Source organism: Nicotiana sylvestris, chromosome 3 (genome assembly GCF_000393655.2).
Source record: "Nicotiana sylvestris chromosome 3, ASM39365v2, whole genome shotgun sequence".
Lineage (NCBI taxonomy): Eukaryota > Viridiplantae > Streptophyta > Magnoliopsida > Solanales > Solanaceae > Nicotiana > Nicotiana sylvestris.
Genome location: NC_091059.1, coordinates 206,075,704 through 206,090,180, shown reverse-complemented (window position 1 = coordinate 206,090,180; position 14,477 = coordinate 206,075,704). Strand labels below are relative to the sequence as shown.

General features: G+C 38.3%; 1 protein-coding gene and 2 pseudogenes across 5 annotated transcripts; 2 read left to right on the top strand and 1 right to left on the bottom strand.

The window, feature by feature from the left end:
- The first annotated feature begins 1,502 nt into the window (after positions 1–1,502).
- On the top strand, positions 1,503–13,426 carry LOC104249726 (exonuclease 1). Of its 5 annotated transcripts, none has more exons than XM_070171413.1 (11): positions 1,503–1,701; positions 1,810–1,846; positions 1,946–2,120; positions 2,218–2,296; positions 2,759–2,803; positions 3,020–3,169; positions 3,288–3,402; positions 3,567–3,667; positions 9,828–10,083; positions 10,227–10,796; positions 13,348–13,426. In XM_070171413.1, exons 1-10 carry the CDS (start codon positions 1,624–1,626, stop codon positions 10,664–10,666), a joined length of 1,476 nt encoding a protein of 491 aa, XP_070027514.1. In that variant the 5' UTR covers positions 1,503–1,623; the 3' UTR covers positions 10,667–10,796; positions 13,348–13,426. The 5 variants fall into 5 exon arrangements, with proteins under 5 accessions (XP_070027514.1, XP_070027513.1, XP_070027517.1 ...); XM_070171412.1 differs by having other exon boundaries at positions 1,934–2,120; XM_070171414.1 differs by having other exon boundaries at positions 1,674–1,701; positions 1,959–2,120.
- LOC104249725 (beta-glucosidase 44-like) lies at positions 10,937–12,687 on the bottom strand (annotated as a pseudogene).
- Positions 12,694–14,477, top strand: part of LOC138888604 (exonuclease 1-like) — a 102,729-nt pseudogene continuing 100,945 nt past the window's right edge.

Genomic DNA, 14,477 nt, shown 5'->3' with positions numbered 1-14,477 from the left:
AAGTGGGCCTATTTATTTGTTTAAATTTTTTATCTAAGACATTTTCTTGTAAATTATATAGCTTATATATATATATATATATATATATATATATATATATATATATATATATATATATATATATATATATATATATATATATATATATATGGGGGGGGGGGGGGGGGGGGGGGGGCTAAGTGGGTCTGCCTTTATATAAGATTGTATACATAGTAGTATAGTATTATAGATATACTAAGTGTATAATATATAAGCTATATTCGAATTTCGATATAACATTAGCTATATTAAGATGTATATATATATATATATTAAGATGAAGTCGGTATCAAAGTTGCAAATTAAAGTTTACATTTAATACTTCAAATTAAAGTTCAATGCCTTCAACATAATACTTCAAATTAATCTAACAAACTAAAACATTAAGCATAATACATCTAATAATTTTAAAATAACACAAATTGTCTCAAATCAACTTAAATCTTAAATACGAATGTCTGGAGAACGCGCAAGACAACTCTTTATATGCCTCCTTAAATAGCGTGTGCCCTACAACTTTGGACGATGAGTGTAGACTCGACCACAGTTCTTGCACTTTATTAAGTAAACTTATTCATTTTCTTCTATCACATTAAAGTGTTCCAAAACAAATGGGCGCAATATAGAATCACCGGGCATGATTTAACTTGAATTAAGAATTTGAGTTTGAGAAATGAGAGATGAGTGAAGACTTGAATACTTCAATTTGAGTTTGAGAAATGAGAGAGATTGGTGATTTTGTGAAAAAAATGAAAGAATGAGGGGTATTTATAATTGAAAATAGGGAAAACATGTAATTATAAAAAGTTTGAGGTTAAAACAAAGTAGGGGGGGCGAGGGTAAAACGGCTATTTTTGCAGGGCAATGACTATTTTTTAAATGTTGCAACGGCTAAAAAAAAATTTTGGATTTTTTTTTAAAAAAAGTAGCCGTTGGGCCCGTTTAGGTCCGGTCCGACCCACTTGGACCTCAAGCCCCCCAGGTCCGGGCTTAAACGACTAGACCCGTTTAGGCCCACTACCATATGGGCTCGCGGGCCCGGGCCTAACCGGTCCACTTGCCACCCTTAGATACACCGGTGATTAATAGGAAAAAGTTAGTTATTCACAAAAAGAAAAAGAAAAAGAAAAAGAGAAATTCAAGCATTTGCACGCGCCAACTGGGAGCGTGGTGTATGCATCAGCAACAGACGCAAGTTCGCGGGGAAATTTTTCTTGAGACCCAAAATTTGAAATTTATCTTCGCGGTAAAAACGTTAAAATGCCGAAGCTCCAAGTCATACCTCGCAATACTAGGTAAAAAAGTAGAGAAAACATACGAATAATTACCCGCCACGTGTACATGACTTTGAATTTTCGCACGTGGCGTTTTTCCAATGGATGGTACTTTAGTTCCGTCACAGTGCCGTTGCTTGACGCTTTTACTGCTAGGTATATACACTTCCCATTCAACACTTGCTCTTCTTCCCGCCATTTTCTCTCACTTCCTCCAATTCCTAATTTTCACCTACAGATCCAAAACCCAGAAGCTCAAGCAAGAAATCCAGGAGAAAACACCTAGAAGAAAAAAAAGAGAGAGAAAGAAATGGGTATCAAAGATCTCCTCCGGTTCATGAAGCCCTATGTTGAATCGGTCCACATTAAAAAATACGCAGGCAAAAGGGTAACATTCCCTTTCCTCTCCCTTCAATTCAATATACAGATTCATTCACATTTATCGCATTTCTGTGTTTTAATTTTAAAAAAATAAATCATATTTTGTTGGTTATAGGTGGGAATTGATGCGTATTCTTGGCTTCACAAAGGAGGTATTTAATTTGGTTTGGCATATATTAGCTCAAGATTCAATTGTTATTGCATATTTTGTGGTTTTAAATGTATAGAATCAATAAAAGCTGTACTTTCAGCATATTCATGTAGTATGGAGCTGTGTCTTAATTTGGAGGGCGACAAGAAATTGCAGTACTTGAATTACTTCATGCACCGAATTAACCTGCTTCGACATTATAAGATTACTCCTGTAGTTGTTTTTGATGGTGGGAACTTACCCTGCAAGTCTCGAACTGAAGATGAAAGGCACAGGCAAGTACCGCGAGCTTAATTGTTGTTACTTAATTAAGTAGTATTACAGTCTTTATTATACCAGTTTTGTGGATTGTGAATCTGTTAATTTCAACAGGAGAAGGAAAACAAATAGAGATCAGGCAATGTTGAAGCTAAAGGAAGGAAATGTTGCTGGCGCTGTCGAGCTCTTCCAGGTACTATCTAGTCTCTAAATAGTCATGGTAAATGTGGTTTCTTTAATAACCCTCACAAATTGGAATAATTAGTTCATATGATTTGAATAAGTGCCTTTCTTACGTGCTACTGTTATTGTTTTTCATTTATTTTTTGGTACTTTTGATTCTGTTATTATTTTTATGCTTTCTGCTGTTGGTACTTATATATTGTCTTTTTCGTCTGCTTGGGCCGAGCGTCTATTAGAAATAGCCTCTCTACCCCTTGGGTTAGTAGTAGGGTCTGCGTACACTCTACCCTCCCTAGACCCCACTTGTGGGATTTTACTGGGTTGTTGTTGTTGTTGTTTGATTTAAATAAGCCTAAAGGGTTGTGGTATTTGACAATACTTAACTATGCTAATTTGTTTATCTTTAGATGTTTAATGCACTATCCATTCAGATAGCAAAATAAAATATTCATTTCTAATGCTTCATGTGTAGAGGGCAGTGAGTGTCACTCCATCAATGGCACATCAACTCATTCAGGTACACAATATTCATCTCTTTTGTCTTGTCTACTTTCAGTCATAAAAGACATTTTCATTCAGAAGTTTGTTTTTTCTTATTTTTTGATTTGACATTTGCATCGACATACAAGTTCCTGGAATCTTTCCAGTAGTTTGGCATTATTTTAATGTTATATATCTGCCAATTCATAATTTCAAGTAATCCAGCAGTAATTATGATTTACTACAAGTGCAGATTCTGAAGTCGGAGAATATAGAGTTTGTTGTAGCACCATATGAAGCTGATGCACAATTAGCCTACTTGTCTAGCCTAGAAGAAGAAAAGAGTGGAATTGTAGCCGTGATTTCTGAAGATAGTGACTTACTGGCATATGGCTGTCCTGCTGTAAGAAATTCTCAAATACTTTGATATGGCCTGATGGGGGTTACTGCTCTCCTAACAGCTTATTTCTCTTAACTTAAAACCTAAAGAACCTATGTTGATATTACGTGCTTGCGAGCAGGTTTTCTTTAAGATGGATTCCCATGGCAATGGTCAAGAAGTGGAACTAGACCGTGTTTTCAGTTCTGCTACTCTCGTTCCTTCATTCAGACATTTCAACCAAGATTTGTTTACAGGTTACTTTCAATTTCTAGCTTTTAACTCAATTGCATTGATTTTATGTGTTTGTGATGGACTTGCTTTTTTCATGTAGGCAACAGAAGCAAAATAGCTGCTGAAAGTTTTGATTGTCTTTCTTCTTTGTAACTTCTACAATATTTAGGTCATTTACCATTTGCAGGCATGTGCGTCTTAGCTGGCTGTGATTTTCTTCCGTCTGTCCCTGGTATAGGAATTGCAAAAGCTTATAATCTGGTCTCCAAGTATCGGAACTTAGATCGAGTAAGCTTATTCTCTATTTGTTCAAAGCAAGGAAGTTTATCTTCTTGCAAATGTAATTGGTGATTAATTGCTGTTATGATACCATCATAATATACTTGGTTTGTTTGTCATTGCTTACATCAGCTTTGCACCAGTCTGATACCTGATCTTTTACCTGATACTAGCATGTATGGACACCAATTGAAGAGATAAATCATTTCCTAGTTAAGAGGTGAAATCACAAGAGCCTTCTAGAGCAAGACATTGAGGAACAGCATAATTACTTGCACTAGATCTTGTTCAACAATTTAATGGAGTCAACAGGAAGCTGTAATTACTATTGATTTTGGATTTTGCATAGATGTTTATTTGCTGTTTTTTCCTCTTCCTTTCTTCTTTTGGGCGTGACTTTGGGGGGGGGGGGGGTTAGGGATGACGCGGGAGCCAGGGATTTGGCAGGGGCGTAGCTTCCCTTTGGGGTGTTAGCTGATGTATAATATGGTTTTGTTAGTTAAATGGGCAAATGTGTACCGTTCCTTATTGTTCTTAGCTTAAGATGTCCTGAAAAAATTTATACCGTTAGAGCTTCATAACTAAAAATTATTGCCAATGTTTAACAGGTTCTTTCCATCTTGAAGTTTGAGAAGGGAGATCAAGTGCCTGAAGATTACACAAAATCATTTAAAGAAGCAGTTGCAGTCTTCCATCATGCTAGAATGTGAGTCTAACAACTGACAGAACAACAATAACAACAACAACCCAGTATAATCCCACTCCCTGGGGTAGAGAGGCTGTTTCCAAATAGACCCTCGGCATTTTTCCCTCCAAGAACTCCCCACCTTGCTCTTGGGGTGACTCGAACTCACAACCTCTTGGTTGGAAGCGGAGGTTGCTTACCATCAGAGCTGAAAATGTTGGTTTATGTTTAGTTAACAATGGCATGCTGAAAATGTTGGTTTATGTTTAGTCAACAATGGCATGCCAATTGGAAGAGTTGGTGGAAAGAGTTGGTGTGGATGCTAGGAGGAAGCTTCCTCCTTTGATGTCACCCATGACATCAAGAGGAGGTAGTTTGATGTCAGCAATGACATCAAGAGGAGGTCTTTACCTCTATAAATAGATGCACTCCTTCACTTGTAGAAATCATCCCAAAATAATACAATACATTGTAGTGAGTAGAGAGTTAAGAGAGAAATTCTCTTAAGTGTAATTGGGAAATCTCCCCTTCCTTTGTTAATATTAAAAGGACAATTGTTCTCTGGTGGACGTAGGATTATTTTGATCCGAACCACGTTAAATCTTGTGTTCTTTCTTTTACGTTTCCGCTAACAATTGGTATCAGAGCGACAGGATCCTTTAACGATCCAAGGAGGAAGAACAAGCAAATATGAGTTCCATGAAGTTTGAAATTGATAGATTCAATGGACGCAACAACTTCAATATCTGGAAGATCCAGATGATGGCGTTACTGCGGAGGGAAGGTTCAATCCATGCTATTGACGGAAAGTATCCTACGGATATATCAGCTCCCGACAAGGAGAAGATTGAAGGGGATGCATTGAGTGCAATCCAACTATCCCTTGCACCTAACGTGCTTTGTGAAGTGAGTACGGGTACCGAAGAGACGGCCAAACAGTTGTGGGAAAAGCTAGAAGGGCTATACCAAGACCGATCAGTGACAACAAGAATGTTGTTACAACGGCGTCTTCACACATTTAAGATTGGGTCAGGTACTTCGTTACAAGATCATTTAGATGCGTTCAATAAACTTGTCATGGACTTACAGATTGCAGGAATTAAAAAGGAGGAGGAGACGCTTGCATGTGCTTTGCTATTTTCATTGACTTCAGGATATCGTGATATTGAGAATTCAATGATGTATAGCAAGGAGCCTATCAAGCTTGAGCAAGTGCGGCAGGCACTTAACTCTAGTGATGTGCGGAGGCACATTGAAGGAGATAGAGATGACCAGGCAAGTGGCCTCTTTGTAAGAGGCCGGACTAGCCAACAGGGAAAGACCAAATCAAAGCACAGATCAAAGTCTCGTGTGAACAAGAAGAATACAGAGTGTTGGGGTTGTGGCAAGAAGGGGCACTTTGAACGAGATTGCCCAATGTCAAAGTCCAAGGAAAAGGCGAGTGCATCTACAGTTGAACAGGTACATAATTTTGATAATGATTATGTACTAACAACATCGTGTAATAATAATAGTAGTTATGAAAACAAATGGGTGTTAGACTCTGCTTGTACTCTGCATATGACGTTCCGAAAAGACTGGTTTAGCAGCTACGAGAAAAGTGGAGGAACCGTAGTAATGGGCAATAATGCAACTTGTGCAATAGTTGGCATTGGCTCAGTTCGGGTTCGCTGCCATGATGGAATCGTGAGGACTATTACACAAGTCCGTCATGTTCCTGATCTGAAGAAGAATTTGATCTCCTTGGGTACTCTGGATGAACAAGGCTACAGGTACATGAGCGAAGCAGGAACTATGAAGGTGACTAAAGGTTCTTTAGTCATGCTGAAAGGCAAGCTGGAGAATGGCCTTTACACATTGGCCGGAAGCACCATTGTTGGCTCTGCAAATGCATCTACAGTGCAGTTATCTAATGATGACAAGGCAAGACTATGGCACATGAGACTGGGTCATATGAGCGCACGTGGACTGGAGATGTTGAGCAATCGTAAACTTTTGGAAGGTGAGAAGATCAGCACGCTTGACTTCTGTGAGCACTGCGTTCTAGGGAAGCAGAAGAAGGTCAGCTTCAGCACTGGCAAACACAAGACAAGAGGAGTGCTAGACTACATCCATTCAGATTTATGGGGTCCTTCTAAACTTCCATCGAAGGGCGGAAAGAGGTATCTTCTCATTTTTATTGATGATTTCTCACGAAAGGTTTGGGTGTATTTTTTGAAGGCAAAAAGTGATGCTTTTGAAGCATTTAAAGAGTGGAAGATTTTGATTGAAAATCAAATGGAGCGGAAAATCAAGTATCTTCGCACAGACAATGGCTTGGAGTTTTGCAATGAAGAGTTTAATGAATTCTGCAAGGTTCATGGGATCTCAAGACATAGGACTGTCAGGCATACCCCACAGCAGAATGGAGTTGCCGAGAGAATGAACAGAACTCTTCTTGAAAAGGCTCGTTGTATGCTCTTACAAGCCAAAATGTCCAAAGTATTTTGGGCTGAAGCAGTTCACACTGCTGCTCATATTGTCAATCGATCTCCAGCATCGACAATTGACTTTAAGACTCCGAATGAGGTATGGTCAGGTGAACCCTCTAACTATTCATACTTACGAGTATTTGGGTGTCCAGCTTATTATCACGTTAATGAAGGAAAGCTTGAACCAAGGGCTAAGAAGGCCATATTCGTAGGGTATGTGGATGGAGTAAAAGGGTACAAACTTTGGTGTTTGTCTTTACTCAAATTTATAGTTAGTAGAGATGTCACCTTCGATGAATCCTCTATACTTGATCCCCGTAAAGTTTCCGTGGAGTTTTCAGGAAACAAGAACAACGAGCAGGTGGAGCTTCCGGTGGAGCTTGCCAAGGAAAAGGATCAAGAGACTCAGGTTAAAGATGAGTCAGAAGATGTAGGCGTTGAAGAACTTGCTGTCAATGAACCATACACAATTGCGAAGGGGAGGGAGAAGAGGCAGACACGAGAACCGGAACGCCTTATAAATCAAGCAAACTTGATTGCATATGCGTTCGTAGCTGCACAAGAAGAGATTAAAGATCTGGAGCCCTCCTCGTATATTGAAGCAACTTCTTGCAAGGATGCCGCACAATGGCGGTTAGCCATGACTGAAGAGATGGAGTCTCTTCACAAGAATCAGACATGGGTCTTAGTGAAAAGACAAAAGGGGAAGAGGACAGTTGGATGCAAGTGGGTCTACCGAAAGAAAGAGGGAATTTCTGAAGTGGAAGATGTTAGGTTCAAGGCGAGATTGGTTGCAAAAGGTTTCAGCCAAAAGGAGGGAATTGACTACAATGAGATTTTCTCTCCGGTCGTGAAGCATAGCTCAATTCGCGTGCTACTAGCATTGGTTGCACAATTTGACTTGGAGCTTCAACAGCTTGATGTCAAAACTGCTTTCTTACACGGTGATCTAGAAGAGACAATCTATATGGATCAACCTGAAGGTTTCCTAGCTGAGGGAAAAGAAGATCACGTATGCCAACTAAAGAAGTCTTTGTATGGTTTGAAGCAATCCCCTAGACAGTGGTACAAGAGGTTTGATGCATTCATGACTACACATGAATTCTCAAGGAGTGCATTTGATAGTTGTGTGTATCACAAGAAGATGTCTGGTAACTCAATGATTTATTTACTGTTGTATGTTGATGATATGCTTATTGCTGCTAACAACATTACAGAGATAAATGCTTTGAAGAAACTATTGAGTAAGGAATTTGACATGAAGGATTTAGGAGCTGCAAAGAAAATCCTTGGTATGGAGATTTCAAGAGAAGACGATGTTGTACATCTTTCTCAGAAGAGGTATATTGAAAGGGTTCTCGAGAGATTCAATATGCAAACGTGCAAGCCTGTAAGTACACCATTAGCTCCTCATTTTAAACTTTCAGAGTCACAAATGCCTCAGTCCGAGGATGAGGTGGAGCATATGTCAAAGATTCCTTATGCCAGTGCAGTTGGTAGTATTATGTATGCTATGGTATGCACACGTCCAGATATTGCTCAATCTGTAAGTGTGGTAAGTAGATACATGTCCAACCCAGGAAAGAGGCATTGGGAAGCTGTCAAGTGGATATTGAGATATTTCAAAGGAGCTTCTGGTGTTGGTCTTACCTTTCGAAAAAGTGGTACAGGTATTTCAATTCTCGGTTATGTGGATTCTGACTATGCAGGAGATCTTGACAGAAGAAGGTCCACAACTGGATACATCTTTACCCTCGTTGGCAGTGCCGTCAGTTGGAAGTCGACTTTGCAGTCGATTGTCGCTTTGTCTACGACAGAAGCAGAATACATGGCAGCAGCGGAGGCGGTAAAGGAAGCTATCTGGTTGAAAAGTTTAGTAGCGGAATTGAGTTTGGTTCAGCTGGAATCAACTCTTAGATGTGATAGTCAGAGTGCTATTCATCTAATGAAAAATCAGAGATTTCATGAGCGCACTAAACACATTGATGTCAGATTTCATTTTATTCGAGATGTTATTGATGAGGGAACTATCAAGGTCGTGAAGGTTATCACAGATGATAATGCTGCAGACATGTTGACCAAGATAGTCCCGCTCGCTAAGTTTGCACACTGCAAGGACTTGGCGGGGGTGTGCATCAACTGATGCAACTCCGAAGAGAACAGTTGCTAGGTGGAGGTGGTATGTTCAACAATGGTTTGATTCTTCTTGTTTCTTACAACGGGGTTGCCCAGTAAGCTTAGAAGTTTTGGCCAGAGTTGTTCACACGCTCGAAACGCAAACCAAGGTGGAGATTGAAAATGTTGGTTTATGTTTAGTTAACAATGGCATGCCAATTGGAAGAGTTGGTGGAAAGAGTTGGTGTGGATGCTAGGAGGAAGCTTCCTCCTTTGATGTCACCCATGACATCAAGAGGAGGTAGTTTGATGTCAGCAATGACATCAAGAGGAGGTCTTTACCTCTATAAATAGATGCACTCCTTCACTTGTAGAAATCATCCCAAAATAATACAATACATTGTAGTGAGTAGAGAGTTAAGAGAGAAATTCTCTTAAGTGTAATTGGGAAATCTCCCCTTCCTTTGTTAATATTAAAAGGGCAATTGTTCTCTGGTGGACGTAGGATTATTTTGATCCGAACCACGTTAAATCTTGTGTTCTTTCTTTTACGTTTCCGCTAACAATTGGTATCAGAGCGACAGGATTCTTTAACGATCCAAGGAGAAAGAACAAGCAAATATGAGTTCCATGAAGTTTGAAATTGATAGATTCAATGGACGCAACAACTTCAATATCTGGAAGATCCAGATGATGGCGTTTCTGGATGAAGAACTTGACTTCTTAGGACCGTATCCTTTAGTTTCTTTGTGGTTTTTATCCTTCTGGAGTTATATGACAAACTTTGTCCTCCTCTTACTTGGAGCTTGCCTTCTGTTATGAATGAAGCTTCAGCATTCTCTGACCTTTTGCAAAATAGTGCTTTAAATTGCTATATCTGATGCTTTTGCAATGATAGGTATGGCAAAACTATTTATCCTTGACAGTCAATAGAGAAATTCTTCCATCATTGGCAACTGCAATTGCTCAAGGTAGCATAGATCCTTGTACAATGGAGGCCTTCGATTTCTTTCCAAACATGGTAAATCATGTGTCTACTGCAAACATCAAGAAAATTTGCGGTCCATTCTCTCGACAACAGGCATCTGCTCAAGCTTCAAAAGACTGCAGTTTTCTTGCTATTTCTTCTAGTAAAACCAGAAAAGAAACAACAGGCAAGCATGACATATAGATTGTCACTAATATTACAATCGTTTTCTAGTGCATTTAAATGGAACTAAGGGGTACATAATGTGCTGGCAAAATGATAATGATGCTCCAAATTTTTATTAGAGACAGTTTTTGTTGGCACTTTCAGTGGTGGAGACGAAGCAAACCTCGGATGAACAGAAGCAGTGTCCATTTATGGATGACAGGGAGTGCATAGAGGAAGCAGTAGCTCTTCAAAACTTGCTATGCCCTTCAATATCAACTAGGAAAACGGTCGGAAAAGAGAAAAAGAGTCAGCAGAAAGAAGTGTTGAAAGTTCCAGATAATAATCCTTTTAGGAAAAGAAAAGTGGAGGAAATTGAGCCAGATGAATTGGAAAGTGTTACTGAACAAATCTCAGAAGTGACTGAGGTTGAAAGCCTGGAAGTTGTATGTACTACTCCAGAATCACAAAGAAGTGTGGAATCTAAGCCGATTAAAAGAATTGAATTAAGAAAAGTTACCAACGAAAGGAAGGTTAAAAGGAGTAATTGCCAAAGTTCAGAAAACAAGAAAAACTCTATACTGAATTTCTTTTCTCGAGTGTAATTTATTGAATTTGTTTCAGCCTTGATTGATTTACTTTGATCAGTCACTTCTCTTTTTAATCTATTATCTTGCAGATTTCTTAATTTTATCATCAATTATACACAACAATTCCTCTGCCAACATTCCACTGGTAAGCAATCTAATTATGCAAGTTTGATTCTTAGTGCTTATTAAGTAGAAGGTTCGAACTAGATACAGAGTTTAAAATACTTGTTCTGACTTGTGCATATAATTATATAAGTAGAAGTCAAGAGTTAGGAATTGCAGTACTAAAGCTGTATCATTCATTCTTTTATTCCCTTGCAAACATCATAGCTATATTGTAGAAAGAGCATTCTTGTATTAAACTAACACAACTTGAAATCCTAGTGCCTAATAAAGGCCCCAACTTATGAGTTTCAAGCCCTCTAAAATCTAAACAGACATTCTAAAGACTGAACTACTTCTAATGAGAAAAAAAAAACATAGACAAGGCACAACCGCCTTAATGCTTGTGGCGCCTAAGTAATTTCTTGAACCATAATGCTGACAACTTTGGGTATCGTTTGAGGGTATTGAAATCAATGTAGACAATGCCAAATCTGGAAGTATAACCCGATCTCCATTCAAAGTTGTCGACCAATGACCACACGAAATAGCCTATGACATTAGCTCCTTCATCTACAGTCTTCTTTAGTTCTTGCAAATAGCTCTTATAGTAAGCAATCCTTTTGGTGTCATATAATGCTTTAGGAAGGGTAATGTTGCCCGCATAATCCCGACTTCATGGCTTAACCATCCATTGTACCTATCTTGAAGTGCTTGTGGTAAATCATAGTGATTAAGGTTAGCATATGGGGTAATACCTGTTAAAAATTTGTTTAAATTTCAGTATAGTACTTAACTATGTATTTTCACAACAACAATCTCTATGATTGTTACCTCTTTCGAGCATGTAGTCGATCAACCTGTTATAATAAGCAACTCCTTTCCAGTTTACTTTACCAGTTCCATCTACATTAAAAATTTTAGACACAAGATTAAATTATCAGTTATTATTGCAAATGGCTAGAATAGACTATAACATAGGAAAAGGAATAGTGAAATTACTTGGAAAAATTCTGGACCATGAAATTGAGAAGCGATAAGCTTCAAAATTCAGATTCGCCAACAGATCAATATCCTCCTGTATCGATTAAAGTGGCATGAAGATTAATAGCAGAATTAAAGGATCACCTTATACATTAAAAACTATGTTGAAATATTCAGCGGATAACAATTTGGTACACTTACAATTACATATTGTAATTAGTTATGGCAAATAATTTCGCGTATATGCTTGAAAGAGAATTCAAAAATTTCACGTTGCTGGAAAATTTCAAACAACATAGTTTAATGTTTCATAATATGGGATTGTAATAATAAAGACAGAACTGTCTTTTCAAACAAAACAATCCGTCGATAAGAAATAATCTCACTATAATTAATCCAAATATTTAATACAAACCAAACAATCGATAAATAATCTCAACATTACTAATACATCTTATTTAGTATCATTCTTATATGCCCTATGAAACGACCCCAATATGTTGCAGCATATATGAACTTCGTACGCTCACCTTATAACGATGATATTGGTCAACAGCGACTTCTCCATTGGCATTGTTTGGTTCAACTCCTGTTTTTGTTATTCCATCAAAATTTATTAGTGAAAGCAAAACACCAACAAAATCAAAACCACATAATTAAAACTTGTATGATCCAAGATTAATGAATTAATACCAGGTCGTTTAATGAATGTGTCCTAAATACTAGGTCCACGGCCATCAGTACTAGCAGCACCTTCAACTTGGTTCGCAGAAGTTGCTGTTCCGAATATAAATCCCTTCGGAAAACTCTCTCTGCTTAAACCTCCGGTGTCAAAACTCAACTTTTCCGGCGAAATATCATTAATATCAGACTCAACTGTAATTACAGTACTCAGTGCTGCAATTAGCAGCATAATTAGCCATGGAGAACTAATTGCTTTAATCATTGTGAACTCAATGGAGAGGTTGTTTGAGTAGAATGTGAAGGTACGTGGTGGCAAGACAAATCTATTTATAGAAGAAAAATATAATAGAGTTGGGTCCCATTCTTATCCTATTGTAGTACTTAGTATTCTTTTAGAAGAATAAACATAGTACTTAGTATTCTTTTAGAAGATTAATTAATCAATCTTATTACACTATTTTTTTTATCGGGATAAAGTTTGTAGTGACTAAATATTAACCTGTTCCATGTTTGTCTTTTATAAGTACTTAGTATTCTTTTAGAAGATTAATTACTATCTTACTTATTCAAATATTTTTTTCTCGAGATAAAGTTGGTAAGGGACTAAATATTGACCTAAATTAGGCGATTTTGTTTAGCTTTTTAACTGGATAGAATCAATAAAAGCTGTAATTTTCAGCATATTCACGTAGTATGGAGCTGTGCCTTAATTTGGAGGGCGACAAGAAATTGCAGTACTTGAATTACTTCATGCATCGAATTAATCTGCTTCGACATTATAAGATTACTCCTGTAGTTGTTTTTGATGGTGGGAGCTTACCCTGTAAGTCTGGAACTGAAGATGTAAGGCACATGCATGTAATCGCCAACTTAATTCTTGTTACTTAATTAAGTAGTAGTAATACATTTTTTTTTTGTTATACCAGTTTTGTGGATTGTGAATCTGTTATTTCAATAGGAGAAGGAAAACAAACAGAGATCAGGCAATGCTGAAGTTAAAGGAAGGAAACGTTGCTGGCGCCTGTTTGGCCAAAAGATATTGAAACATTTTTGATTAAATCAATTAAAAAAGTTGAAGAGGTAAATTTCAGCCAAGTATAATAAAATCTAGCTTGAAGGATGCTAAGAATGAGCAAGATGAATAATATTTCTCTGTATTTCAGAGAAGGACGACAAATTATAAATATGATCGCTTTGAATGTAGAGAGATTTTGCAACAGATATTCTCAGCTTCAAGTAAAAGTCGTATATAGATTTTAGAATTGTGATCCAAAAAACCTCCCCCTTTTACAAAGCGTTCGGTCCCCTTTTATAGGGGACAATTTCCCTTCTTACTCTCAAAAGAAAAAAAGTACAACTTAAAGAATACTCTAGAGGCATATTCCCATTGTTTCCTATCATGCTAACACGACTACAAATGTCGTACGTTCGCTAGCCACTGTCGATCGTCGTTCATCATGACGATCCTTAAGAAGCGGCATCGTAGGGACCTCGCTCTCTGCTACACTTGGTTTCGGTCATGGTCGTACAAATTTCGACCCATAGAGTTAGCCCCTCCGCTTGTTGAGGTCGCAGTTTGAGGCGTCCTTGATAAGCGGACGTTGTCCATGCATACGAAGAAATTTGATTTGCAAACCATGTCGGTTTCGGCTGATGACGGAAGAACGAAGCATTTCGCCATACCTTGGGCGGTGTGTGCTATCTTTAGAGTGATGTCACTTCCACGTGCGTCATCATGGCACGTCTTCCCGAGGGGCAACATGATGGCCTGTCGCTTCGGTTTCGCTGCCACGAGAAGTCTTTTCGCTTCGATTCTGGGGCCACCCAACCCTATAAATAGGGGAAAGGTTTGTTTTTTCAAAAAAGTTTGGCCATTTCTCTTCCGATCATTTCCTTTCACATTTCTAGCTTTGCTTCTGCGTTTTTTTTCATATCCTCTCTCTCGTTCATTGTTCTTGGTCTTTCTTGTTACATTAGCACATCTCCCTTCACAGACATGCCTAGAACACACCGATCGCGTGAGGTGGGTTTCTGACGCCACCCCGCTATCCATGGC

What these genes read in the sequence shown, in the direction of transcription:
- LOC104249726 (XM_070171412.1), top strand. Translation starts at nt 1,624, where the DNA reads ATGGGTATCAAAGATCTCCTCCGGTTCATGAAGCCCTATGTTGAATCG. An exon ending in AAAAATACGCAGGCAAAAGG is followed by an intron (nt 1,702 to 1,809) that starts GTAACATTCCCT and finishes TGTTGGTTATAG; the next exon opens with GTGGGAATTGATGCGTATTC. An exon ending in AACCAGAAAAGAAACAACAG is followed by an intron (nt 10,084 to 10,226) that starts GCAAGCATGACA and finishes TGGCACTTTCAG; the next exon opens with TGGTGGAGACGAAGCAAACC.